Below are 14,026 nucleotides of genomic sequence, written 5' to 3'. Positions count from 1 at the left end.
ACTATAAACTTCTATAACTTTCTGTGTTTTTTGCCACAGAATATTTATTTGCTAAACAGACAAATAAGTGTATGTATGTCTTAAATGTATGTATCTTTTTCCCATTTTTAAGGAAACAGACCTGATGCTTTTAATTACATAAAATAGGTTAATTAGGGACTTGCTTAGTTTACGAATTTTGAGATCCATGGTGAGTTTTTGTTACATACCTCTTTTGATAGCAGTTTGTTCTTAATATTTATAGGAAAACTACTTTGGGGAAGATGACATGTATATGGATTTTGAAGAGGTTATTTCAAGTCCTGTTCTGTCACTGTCAACGTCATCCAGTTCTGGGTGGACTGCTGTTGGAATGGAAAATGATAGAAAGGAAAATGAAAGTTCAGCCAAGTCAGTTCATCCGCTTACGTTGCGTCCTTGGGATATCACTGTACTTGTGAATTTGTACAAAGTTCATGGACGTCTTCCTGTTGTAAGTGTTTACGTATCAAAATAGTCTGGGTATATTGTGAAATTCACCCAGCATAGAAAACTCTCTGTGTGTTTGTGTGTACACATGCAAGCACACACTTAAAAAAAAAATCACATTTGAAAACTTTTAAATTATCCTTTTTTTTTATCTCTATAAAGCTAGTTTATTTCTTCATAATGTGATTACTTGATCGTTGATAATTTTATTTTCTGTTTTTCTCCTTTCACTTTAGCTTCTTCTTTGCTATTAGTGTAACTTTAGAACATTTTGTCATGGCATTGAGTTGTTTAGTTTACAGTTAGACCGATGGATATTCTGGGACTGTACTCCAACTCCAGACCAGTTTGGGGCCTTATGGTGGACCTACTACAATATCAAGATCAGGCTTGGTGTTGGAGATTGAAATTTGTCACAGGTTTGGATCCAGCACAGAATCCTGGTCCACTCTAAGGATGACCCTTGGGCCTGGAGGGCTGACTTGGAACGAGATTGTATTCCCAAAGAACCCAGGGCCACATAGGGAGTGGGTAGGCCTGAGCTTTCTGTGGCCCGCTGGCTGCACCATGCCATGGACCGAGGTTTGCACAGCAGACAAGTCACCTCTGGTGCCTGGTAGACCTACTGTCCTTACTGGGGTACAGAATAGTTCTGTTTGTCAGTAAGCACTGTTTCTCCTTGTTAAACATCTCCTAGTTATACAAATGTAATGTTTATTTTCCCTCACATCCTTGCTCTTCATTTTTTCCATGTCTTGATTATGGTATTTTGTTTGACTTTAGCACGGCACTACTGATGGTCCTGAGTGTCCCACAGCTTTCTTGGAAAGACTGTGTTTTGAAATGAAAAAAGGATTTAGGGAGACCATGCTGCAACTCGTCCTGTCGCCCCTGAATGTGTTTGTCAGTGATAACTATCAGGTAATGTAAAAGTGAGTTATGGGAGAGACTCTTTATGACAAAACAGTGTGTTTGTTTCTGTGCATGGAATATATAGCTCTTTGAACTAGAGACTCTTCATTTAAGCATATTAAGAAGTTTTGTATGCGTGTTTATATGTATGACAGGTTTTCAGGAATCTCAGTTTTCTTTTTTTTCTGCTGTTCCCTACTTATGTGATCCCAGACAATTACATTTTCTGTCTTACTGTTTTTAGAAATAGAAAGAAATTCTCTATAACTTTCCCATTTATTTATGGAAGGGAAAAATGTATAAAATGTTGGTAGGTTCTGCTAAAAATCACAACCTAAGTATGAATATTAACCAGAGCCATAAATTTTCAAAATATGCGTATCTACATGGTCAGTGATTTATTCTTTTCATCTAACATACTTACAAGATACTTTGTTAATTCTTTCAAGGTATCCCTGGGGCCCTTTTGGAAGAGAACCAACAATATTTATCAAATGGGACTAATTCACAGTCCTAAATAGATTATCATTTTATTATTATTTTTCAATGCCAAATGGTTTCTCATAGCATCTACCACTGCTCTAGGGCTCTTCCCTACTTTAGGCAAATTATGTGCTTTAGAAATAGAAATGGATTTTAATACAAAGTAAAATTATAAATGGGGTGAGTCTGATACCCTCAAATCATCAATGGATAGTAACTTACAGTGCAGTAATTGCATACCCTATTAAAATAGCACACCCCCTTTTCACTCTTTTGCCATAACTGATTATATTTTTCTACATATAATTTTAACATTTATTTTAACTTACTCTTTTTTTAATATGTATATATTAGGTTGGTGCAAAAGTAATTGTGGTTTTTGCAATTATTTTTAACCTTTTAAACCACAGTTACTTTTGCAGAAACCTAATGTATGGCACACACACACACACACACACACACACACACACACATTTCACATAACTGAGATCATAATAGCTAAAACTTAACACTTAATATATGCTTGTTTAGCTACAAAATGTTTCCTTTTTTAAATTTTTATTTCAAAATAATAATAGATTTGTGGGAAGTTTCAAAGTTATATAGAGTGGCCCTGTGTCCCCTTCACCCAGTTTCCCCTGTGTTGGTCTTTTACATAATTACAGTATCCAAACCAGGAAGTTGACAGTGGTGCACTGTGTGTGCCGAGTTCTGTGTCATTTTACCACGTTATTGCCACTGAAATCACGATGCAGGACTGTTCTCTCACAAAGATCTCACCTGCGTAACACTTGTATTTTAACTTGCCATAGAAACCTTAGAAATAGCTGCTGTTCTCCTCTCTCTGATTCGTGGGTCATTAGAATTTGTTGTTCTTTATTCTGGGGGGCAAGTGTGTGGAGAGGAAGCCCATCTTCTTTTTTTTAATCTATTGAGGAAATTAACAAAGGTGAAAGGGAAATATCTCCTTCTGGTGGAGTTCTGAGACTCTTAGATGAATATCTGATTTCTTATGAGTACCTGGTGACAGTTTATTTTAATCACTGCATTCTCGGAAGACTGTACCAGATATAAAAACATTTTGTTGATCTCATTAAGAGAGTTCACATGGACTATGTCATTGAGCTATTGGCAGATTTGTACAGACTGAAGTATAAAGTCCGATTCATTTGATGATTAGAGAAGGAAAACACAGAGTGGAGGTCTCACCGTGGTCGTAGAAGCACCTGCTTTCCTAGACGTTAGCCCTGAAGACAGTGGACTCGATGCATTGTCCTGGAATCTCTTACCTACTTACCTCGCTTACATTTGGTGGGGTTGGCGGGACTGTTCCCAGGAAATCGTCTCTTCTTTGGTCTCTGCACTGTCTACTATTCTTTCATGTTGGGAGGCTTCACACTGTGACTGTCTCACAGGGTCAGTCTGGGGTCACTGACTGTAGGTGTTTATTCCTGGTAGCATTAATCTTAACTCAGGGCTTCAAGGTTAAGGATCTAAAGTGATGGGTTATTGTGTTTGACTTAGGAAACCACACATTTCACTTCATGATCATCTTATGATGTGTGTTAGTTTCCTAGGGCTCCTGGAAAGGAGCCCACCTGGCTGGCTGGAAACAACACATTTATTCTCTCCCTGTTCTGTAGCGTAGAAGTTTGACATCAGGGTTTGGTGGGGCCGTGCTCTCTCTGTAGGCTGTTGGAGAGGATTCCGCTTTGCCTTCCTAGCTTTTGGTGGCTGCTGACAAATCTTGGCCTTTCTTGTCTTATAGACACATCACTCAAATCTCGGCCTCTGTCTTCACGTGACATCCATCTGTGTGTCTGTGTCCCAGTTCTGCTCTTACAGGGACACCAGTCATTGGATTAGGGCCACCCTAATCCAGCGTGACCGCACTTTAACTTGACCGCATCTGTCAAGACCCACGTCCAAATAAGGTCACATTCACAGGGACCCGGGCTCAGGACTTGAACGTCTCTTTTTGGGGGACACCGTGTACCCCACAACACGGAGCAAGCCATAATACAATTCAGCATATAATCTTTATTGGTGTTCCCCAATAAAGGCGGGCTATACCTTTAGGACAAGCCACATGTATTTTTGAACTAAAAAAACAAAATTTATTCTGAGAATTATGGAATCTTATGCCAGAAGAAATCTTCTGACCATCCTTCCCAACTCCTCAGATAAAACCTAAGGGAACTGATGCCTGGAGAAGTTAGGCGATTTTATATACTGTCACAGAATTTAGATGAAAACGTAATAAAAATGTGATAGATGATGTATTATAGAATTGTACACTGGAAACCTATGTAATTGTACTAACCATTGTCACCCCAATACATTTAACTAAAAAAAAAAGACAAGAAAAACTGCATCAGAAGAGCTTCTAGAACTACATTATAGTCACAATCGGAAATTTCATTTTAAGAAGTCCTTATGAATTATACTTAGCCCTCATTCTTAAAAAAATTGTAAGAACATGTTTCCCAAAATGTGTTGAAACAAGGAACACTAACCCTGTGAGATGGCCAGCACGCACACACTAAAAAGACTATCATACTGAAATAGGCTTGGGGAATATCTGTGGGCTGTCTCAGTGTGTAATAGCGTGTTCAAGCCTCTGAGAAGACGTGCTGTGAAGGCATCTGTGTAGTCGCTCGGTCAGCAGTGTCTACTTTTTGTGGTGATTCTGTTATGTTAGGTGCCCTGGGATACGTGGTGAACCAGACAGAAATGGTCTTTACCCTCATCAACCCGATGGAGAAGATACATTTTGAGGGAATTACAATTAAGATAAATAATCTCACGGAGCAGTATGAGGTGCTTTGGTGGCATGTAATGGTCTTGATACAAGAACATGATAAAATCTAACCTTTGAAAAGATCTCTGGTTATTTTGTAGAGAATGGAGCAGAGAGAGAGAAAAGTAAGTGCTGGGAGGCTTTAGAGGTCCTGGCACGAGGTCTTGTTTGGACGAGGATGATAGCAATGAAGATGGAAGAAGTCAGTGAGTGTGTGACAGACTGGGAGGTAGATGCCACAGAACTGGCGACTGATATTAGGGCATTGCCAAGCTGGTTGAATTCTGTATTCCTAACAGTATTTTGTGGTCTTCCACGGAATACCCTATTTCAGCACTTATTCTTTAGCTTTCTGAACGAGTAAGTCTTAGAAATTTTCTCTTTGAAATATTGGCTGCTTTATAGTAGTGAGTATATAATTATTCTCTAAGATAACTCTATCCTTTTTATATTTACGCAGTTCTCAAAATCTGTGTGGAAGATGACCTCCTTCCCTAGGTCTTCATTTTATGGTCTTATTGGTCCTTACAGTTCCCTGTTACTGTCTTCTTTTTAATATTTGAATCTCATGATTCCTCCTTCCCTCAGAAGACTGGCCTGTTACATTCCCTGTCAGAGTATTAGTTTCTCTTTACTCCTCAAGGCAGTTACCAATCAGACCTGCATTCTTCTGAGGACGGTGCTGCTGTGCTTTGCAGCTGGGCTCTCGTGGGCATTGTCACTACAGAAGCTTCATGCAGACTTTTATGGGTACAGGGTTGTGTGAGGAGCTTGGGGATCCCAGGGCCTTATTTTCCAGATAGCATGTTAGTCTCTGGGGAAAATGCAACTAGAAATTGTAATGCGATTTCCTTGTGCTCTTACAGTCTGTTGTTACTGTTTTCAGCAGCGACCCCCGGGGGATGAAGTACTTAGGGAAGGTCACATCAGTTTGTCTGGTCTCCAGCTGAGAGCACACGCTATGTTCTCAGCAGAAGGTCTTCCTTTGGGAAGTGATTCCTTAGAATACGCCTGGCTAATTGACGTGCAGGCGGGGAGCCTTACAGCCAAGGTTACGGCACCACAGGTATGATTCTCAGAGCACTCTCTCATGACTTCTTTTTCCTTTACCCACCTACTGCCCCAAGAGTAAGCTGTAGGCCCATTTGAATGTTCATTGCATTTCCACTAACGGCCTTCTGATGGCCAGACAACAGCCATTTGCTTTTTGGATGGATGTCGTTCTTGACATTCAGAGTTTTCTTAGCAATAGATGAGTTGGAGACAAGTTTCACTTTTCTGAGTCACATAAAACTGATGGGTGTAATGTTTTATAATTTTGCATAGTACTTTAAAGAATTTGAGACTTTCTTTGGGAAAAACTCAGGGTGAGATATATGTGTTACATACATATTATAGAGAGAACATATATATTATTAAAATTGTATTAGTTGGTTGTCCACTGTTGAAACAATCTTCTTTTCCTAGTAGATAGAATAATTTTCTAAGAACTTTGCTTTTTTTGTTTAGTTCTTAAATAGGATTTGAAAATAGCGTTTATGGTATTACGGATTAGGTAGCCTAGGTCTTTACTTGTCACATCCCAAAGGAAGATAATGTTATTTTACCTGCTATTAGTGTTGCAGATACTGGTTAAAAAAATAAAAATGAATTTACTTGTAAGTAAACCTGGTCTAGGGTGCTAGTTGTGATCCTTTGGATAAATTCCCCCTCCTCTTCACCATCCTACTGAGTCTTTAGAAGACTCAGAGGCCGTGGGATTATTTAGTTTAGAAATGGACCACTGAATTTAGTTGAATAGCCATTTTACTTCGTAACATTTCAGTTGTTGAGCCATATATTTATGACAATATGCATGTTTGTCTTGGCATTTGAAAATACTGGAATGTGGCAGAAATGTATATTCTCAATTTTAATAAAAAGTTACAGAAGGGCTATGAAAACATAATTTAGAGATAGGTAGTAGCAATAAGAAGGTGAATAAAGAATTTAAATATCCTGTATATCTGAAGGAAATTGTTGGAAGGCAGCAAAAATTAAGATTCTAGAAATAGTGGGAAAATGAATGGAATTGGAAAGGGATATTTTATGTAAAAAAAGGATGAAAAATGTATAACGGAATGTATAAAAATGGATGAAAAGTAGTGTTCAGTGCTCATTGGCCTCGTAACTGTCCTCTCCTTAACTGTCCTCTCCTTATTGTCCACTGTTTCCTGTCTCTACACAAATAAGTAAAAACTGAAGCATATGACAAAGCAGCTTTTCTCTGATAAGCATGGAGGAAAGCTGCACTCACCCCACAAGACTGGACACCACTCTTTTAATCTCAGGATCGCTAGACTCAAATGTTTATAAACTGCACTTACTAGAAGAGGAAACATTTTCTTCTGCACTGGAATCTTGGCATCACTGTTTCTTTTCTATGAGATTCATGATTCCATGGGTGCTTTTAATGCTTATGCCATTCTTTGTATATTTTACAAGTGAAATTTATGTTTTCCAGGAGTTTAAATTATGTACATTTTAAGGGGATAATATCATGTGTCCCATGTCTCAGTGTGTTTATTAACAAGTTTAATCGATTATAAAATTAAGGTTTTTTTAACTAAAGGTTGGATGAAGAGTTCCTATATGGTTACTTCAGTTTCTATTTACATAAATACAAGTGCTTTAATCTTTAAATGCCTGATTTCCTAAAATTATAGTTCATGATAATTAAATACTCAAAAATTTCACATCAAAGGTTGGTTGGTTATTAGGTGCTTTCTAGGCCGAGGATTGCACTTAGTCATATAAGAAGAAAGATATAGCCTTAAAGAAAAGTACTTGCTTTAGAAACTCAGTTTATCACTTGAAATGAGTTTTCATTTTGGCAGTATATTTGGTCATTCACAAATGAAAAGTAACACAAGCTTATAAATCACGTCAAAGTAGAAAAATCACTATATTGGCTAACAAGGAGGTTAGGTAGTGGCAGTTTAAGACTGGTTGGATTCTTTTAAGTTGTGTTGATATTCTTGATTAGCCTTTGAGCTTTGAACACATGTTTAGGGTGCTAACAGTGTTGTCAACCTGTCACTGCTTATTTGTAGCTGGCTTGTCTCTTGGAGTGGGGGCAAACATTTGTGTTTCATGTGATGTGCCGGGAGTATGAACTGGAAAGACCCAAATCAGTAATAATATGTCAGCACGGGATTGATCGTCGGTTCTGCGAATCCAAGGTATGTTAACAAATATGTTAGCAGATTACAGACATTTATGGATTTTTTACAATGAAAGATGGAGATATCAGCTTTAAATCAAGTGCACATAGTGATGAAATAAACACTGCAGATCAGTTTTTTCAGTTAAAATTATTTTGCTGAGTTTGTAGCTACTTATTATTTAGTTGTGTCTAAAATACGATGTAATTATAACACGCATTCACAAATAAATGGAGGTATTATGAAAATTATATCCTGTCTCTTACATTTTTATTGTTAACTCTTAGATCTTAATGCATTATTATACTCTTTGGGATATGGCTGTATATTTATGCAGAAGATTTAGAAATTGAAGCAAGAGGAAGTTTAGATTCCTTCATGACTTTGCTAGCAGACTTCTCTGGAACACATCTGTTCTCCTGCAGTAAGATTAGCACTGTTTGGGCGTTTGCCAGGTTTCCTGACTCCAAATCTTACTCTCTTTCCACAGCACTGTAGTACCTCGACTCAGGGTCATTACAGTGCTTTTAGGAGACTTGTAGAGTAGACTGTAAGCCCTAAAACCATATGCAGTTCAGTGACATGCAGAGTGTTATGTTGCAATAAATACTATTCCTTGTGAATTTGGGGATGGGGAGCAATTTTTTTTTTTTTTAAATATGCTCATTGCAGAAATTCTGGAAAACATGGCAGTTTCAAAAAAGAAAACTTTCCCCAATTCTATAACACAGAGATAACCATTGTTAAGTTAGTTTTTCTTTCTAGTTTCCATGTCTTTCCTTTCTTTTTCTTTTGCTATGCAAACTATATTTGTTATGATATTACTGTAAATTGAACATAATCCATCCTACTTTTAATTTTATGTCCAACAAATCTGTAACCCATGCTTATTCACCAACAATAAAAGAAAACCACTATAATTGATGATAAAATTGTTGTTTTCTGGATAAAAATGTTTTATGAACACATTGCCAGGCCCCAGGGAATGAGTTCCTTAGTCATGTGTCAGACAGTGAGTTTCTTATGGATAATTCACACGTGCTTGTAGACATCTCCTCCTTTCTTTTCTTTTCTTTTCTTTTTTTTAAGACTCAAAGCTTTTATGTTACATGAAACGTTTTTTAAATCAACTTTATATAAAAATTTACATACAATCTATTCACCCTCGTTAAGTTGTAGAGTTTGAGTTTTTATTTTTTGTTTTTTATTTTTAAAGATTTTATTGGGGAAGGGGAACAGGACTTTATTGGGGAACAGTGTGTACTTCCAGGACTTTTTTCCAAGTCAAGTTGTTGTCCTTTCAGTCTTAGTTGTGGAGGGTGCTGTTCAGCTTCAAGTTGTCCTTTCAGTCTTAATTGTGGAGGGCGCACCTCAGCTCCAGGTCCAGTTGCCGTTGCTAGTTGCAGGGGGCGCAGCCCACCATCCCTTATGGGAGTCGAACCAGCAACCCTGTGGTTGAGAGGACGCACTCCAACCAACTGAGCCATCCCGGAGCTCAGTGGCAGCTCAGCTCAAGGTGCCGTGTTCAATCTTAGTTGCAGGGGGCGCTGCCCACCATCCCTTGCGGGACTCGAGACATTGAACCGGTAACCTTGTGGTTGAGAGCCCACTGGCCCATGTGGGAATGGAACCGGCAGCCTTCAGAGTTAGGAGCATGGAGCTCCAACCGCCTGAGCCACCGGGCTGGCCCCGAGTTTGAGTTTTGACAAATGTGATATATACCGGTGTAACCATTCCTACCAGTGAAGATCTGGGACATTTCTGTCAGCTTAGAAATTTCCTTTGTGTCCCTTTGCAGTTGGCTGCTGCGCCATGCAACCAATGGTATGCTTTCTGTTATCTTAAGTTAGTTTTTTAAGGTCTATTTTGTGTGGGGGAAAATATTTGTACAGAGCACCCTGCCACTAATGAACAGTTACATGCCTTTCCCAGGGCTGTCATTTCCCCAAAAAAGTTCATGGAAGTAGGTGATATGTGTGTTTCTGTCAGACCTAAACATGACCAAGTCTATGTTTTAGATGTCAAACAAAATTAAATCTGTGTGGATTGTCCTAGTTATCATCATAAAATTTACAGTTGACGTGTGTGTGTGTGTGTGTGTGTGTGTGTGTGTGTCAGTGGAGTGCTCATGAGAAAATCTTACAACTTTAAACTCCTATACAGTTCTTATAAACCTATGACATTGTTTACTTGTCAGTTAACCTGGACTATTGTTTTTGAGTCTCAATACCAAGTTATATATGAATTATGTCAATTTTGACTTGCTACTTGCTCCTTTTGAATGAAAAAGGTACATGGTTACTTAAGATTAGTTTTCTAATTGGTAAGACTTTAATTGCTGATTATTTCATTTATCATTCATTATAAGACAGTAAACTTGAACTGACTGATTTTTTTTTTTTTAATGCACATATAACCGGAATTTTGTTTGTTTACTTAAATAAGGAGACTGAAGTATCAACATAATGAATTGATGGTGCAGAATTAAATGTTTGATCATTTTTCATTTTAGTTGAGTTGTATTCCTGGGCCTTGTCCAGCTTCAGATGATTTGAAATACACTATGACTCGTTTAGCAGTAGATGGAGCTGATGTTTATATCGTGGAACATGGCTGTGCTACAAATATAAAGGTACATGTTTGTCTGTTTCTTGGCCAGTGTATTTCTTTTGCCTTTTGGCCAAACCAAACTTCCATTTCTTGAAATATAGCACACATTTATAGTTTGCCACTGTAACAAATACTGCAAAGTTCTAGGAGTTAGCTTTCTGTTTTTTCCTCACCCACATTCTCTTCCAGTATTCGTTTTTAAGGTGTATTTTCACTACTTTTTTTTAATCTAACTCAATTATTATAGCATTGTATTATTGCAGGGTAACAAATTGGTAATGTTTTTCAAAGATTTGATTTTGAATGCCTTTAGGTTTTATACATTGAGTGCCTTCCTGGCTCCTGAAAACATTTATTTGCCACCTTTGCTTTATGGGTTACTGTTTAAAATCAAACCTTGTTAAGATCCTCTGATTTCATTACTTATTCCCTTTTAATGTTTCATTTCTCCTTCTCTTTTTTTTTTTACTTACATTTTTATCCTTTTATCTTTTTTAAAAAATTGAATGTCTGTTTTTATTCGGTTGCATTTATCTTTTCTATTTCTCTTCCCCTTTTTTTTTCCCTTTCCGTTTGTTTTCTTCTGTCTATCTTTCATGCATTTTGAAATAAGTACCTATTCTGTAGTTTATTCTAAGTTGCTAAAAAAGTGCAAAAACTAGACTGTTGTTTCATTTCTTTCATTCGACTTTAGATGGGTGCTATTCGGGTAGCAAACTGTAATCTCCACAATCAGTCGGTCGGGGAAGGGATAAGCGCTGCCATTCAGGATTTCCAAGTGAGACAGTACATCGAACAGTTGAGCAATTCCAGAGTGGGACTCCCGCCTGCCATCCTGCGGAGGGCCTGCTGGCTTGAGGCTGGGTCGGCCAGCTTAGGGCTGATCACTGTGGATATCGCACTGGCCGCTGATCATCATTCTAAACATGAGGCCCAAAGACATTTCCTAGAAACTCATGATGCCCGAACTAAGAGGTAAGTGGAATCTAAGACTGGTAATAGTCTCATGTTCAGATAAAAATTACTAGCTAATTAGAGGAAAGTCTACTGTTAGGAATGGAATAGCATTTTAAATAAGGACTTAATGTGATTGTGTCCCTATGTGGTAACTCACTGACCTTCAGCTCTGGGTGCCTTTGTGGGTTTTTGATTCCCAGGAGTTTTTGTAGTAGGCATATTCATTTCTGATATAATTGGAAAAGTTACTGAACACATAGGCCATTAGTTTTATTAGATTAGTGTTTCTGAAAAGTATAGTTTCCAAACCACTAGCCCCAACATCTCCTTGGAATTTGTTAGACATTTATATAATCAGGCCTTCCCAGACCTCAGTCAGAAACTAGGGCTGGAGCCCAGCCGTCCATGTTTTAATAAGCTGTCCTGGTGATTCTCATGCAAGCTGAAGTTTGAGAACCAGTGCGCTGTGTTGTCTGAAGGTAGAGGAGGGGAGCTCCCATCTTGGTGCCCCCTCTGTGTTCCACTTTCGGCATCAGATGCTTTGCATACGTGACACCATTTAAGCCTCACAATGATCTCATAGGTATATCAGACCATAGTTTTACAGGCAAGGAGACTGAGGCTCAAATGATAACTGACTTGTCGAAAGTCCTAGAGTTATTAAGTGGCACAGCTAGAATTTGAACCCACGTGTAGATGACCACAAAGCCATGCATTCTACTAAGCTTTTGCTGCATCAATGAAGTAAAACAGTCTATGGGACATATAAGGTCTTTTATTTTGATAGTGCTTTAGAATATTTTTGTTGAATGACCAACTCTTCATGTGCTAAAATAGAGAAGTGATTTGAAATTGATAACATCTCATTGAAAGAATTCCTTCAATTCTCCCTCATCCTAACACTTTTCTCACATTTTTTTTCCTTCTGTCTTCTCTGGACTGCTTCTAACTCGATATATTTGTTCCAGGTCATCTTTCACCTCTCAAACATGACTTTTTGAAAAATTCCCCATTTTCTTTGCCTAGTACAGAACTAGGTACATAGTAGATACTATCGTTCAAGAAATATACATGAGTGAATGCAAAATGAAAATGATGATTCCGGTTCTGTCTTCCTGTGAGGGCCCTGAGGATCCAATGAGATCATGCATGGAAAAAGGAATAAAGATGTAACTCTCAGATTGTATTACATAATATTTTTTAAGAAAGGAGGGGAGTTAATAAATACTGACAGATTTGTGTGTGTGTCACTCAGAGAGCCTGAAGAATTTTGAATACATTTTCTTTTATTGTCTCAATTCTTAATACTTTGTTTAGAGTGCTTAGTACAAAATTATAAATTTTTTTCTCTAAAATATAAAATAGTGTGTTATTTTGGTTTTATTGAGAAACAGTTTTTCTTTTCTCATATTTATAGTGTTTTGGTGTATTAAATTTGCCATGTGAAATAGGCTCTGAAACGCTAAAGGTAATGAATTTTGAATTAAGTGTAGTCTATTTTAATAGTTCGGCCATTTTTTAGAGTAATGTTTAAAATTTTTAGTCCTCTTGAGAATATTTACTGCAGTTTTTAAACTGGATTGAAATGATTTTTATATTTAGCTCTTTGGCTTTTTTTTAAATGTATGTTATATAATGTATGTTATATTGTTCCTACTTATTTCCTTTGCTTATTTGTTTTTTAGAACAGCAAAATGATTAAAAAGAATGCCACAGTAAAAATAAACTTTTGTGCTTACCTCGTCTTTTAAAAATATTACCAATTAACTCATGTTTAACTAATTATCTGTCAAAAAGTTTTTCTTAATGAGTTTTTGTTATGTTGTTGTTTTTTGTTTCTGTTTTGGGTTCTGCTTAGGTTGTGGTTTCTGTGGCCAGATGACACCCTGAAGAATAAGAGGTGTAGGAACAAGTGTGGCTGTCTCGGTGGCTGCAGGTTCTTTGGCGGCACAGTAACTGGCCTAGATTTCTTCAGACTTGAAGAGTTGACACCTTCCAGTAGCTCTGCATTTTCAAGCACGAGTGCAGAGTCTGATATGTATTATGGACAGTCTCTGCTGCAGCCTGGAGAATGGATTATCTCTAAGGAAATTCCCAAAATTGTGGAAGGTAATAAAATGTGTTATGTTGTCACTTGTGCTAATCTTCTCTTTACCTCTATGCCATTCTGAGAGAAGTTCAGAGTTACATTGCCGAACTGAGTTTTTTGAGCAGTCTTAGAGGTAGGGTTCAGTATAGTCTGCCTTTCTTTTACAGGTGATTTAAATAAAGCCAGCTAAGAGTAGTGAGTTTCTCAAAGTTACACAAGGTAAAAGTAGGTCCATTGTTCAGATTTATTGTTGACATGGTAGATTTTCCTAGCCAAGCTTATTCTAAATATTTCTTTATTTATTGTCATTTTCCTAGAACCCAGCTTCCAGAGATATACTTAGAAATAAGTATAAGCTAATGGTTGTTTCATCAGTTTACTTTAATAGGAAAACTTATCAGTAGTAATATTTATACCATTGGGCCCTATGTTATCAACTACTTTTGCAAAATACTCTCCTCCTCACTAAAATTGAACATGTTAAGAAGAGAAATGTGGTCTTTC

General features: G+C 37.5%; 1 protein-coding gene across 7 annotated transcripts in view; it reads left to right on the top strand.

Annotated features, from left to right (window-relative positions):
* BLTP1 (bridge-like lipid transfer protein family member 1) overlaps window positions 1-14,026 on the top strand; it is a 158,667-nt gene that overhangs the window by 54,273 nt on the left and 90,368 nt on the right. For 6 of the 7 annotated variants that reach the window (XM_019741409.2, XM_019741413.2, XM_019741412.2 and 3 more), the window contains exons 21-27: window positions 245-472; window positions 1,252-1,389; window positions 5,550-5,729; window positions 7,756-7,884; window positions 10,379-10,498; window positions 11,171-11,451; window positions 13,292-13,542. In XM_019741409.2, coding sequence (XP_019596968.2) covers window positions 245-472; window positions 1,252-1,389; window positions 5,550-5,729; window positions 7,756-7,884; window positions 10,379-10,498; window positions 11,171-11,451; window positions 13,292-13,542 — 1,327 coding nt within the window. The remainder of the gene's footprint in view (window positions 1-244; window positions 473-1,251; window positions 1,390-5,549; window positions 5,730-7,755; window positions 7,885-10,378; window positions 10,499-11,170; window positions 11,452-13,291; window positions 13,543-14,026) is intronic. The other variant, XM_019741408.2, reaches the window with a different exon arrangement.

The sequence above is a fragment of the Rhinolophus sinicus genome, linkage group LG07 (genome assembly GCF_036562045.2).
Source record: "Rhinolophus sinicus isolate RSC01 linkage group LG07, ASM3656204v1, whole genome shotgun sequence".
Classification (NCBI taxonomy): Eukaryota; Metazoa; Chordata; class Mammalia; order Chiroptera; family Rhinolophidae; genus Rhinolophus; species Rhinolophus sinicus.
The sequence above is the reverse complement of the archived record's forward strand: the minus strand, read 5'-3'. Positions and strand labels throughout refer to the sequence as shown.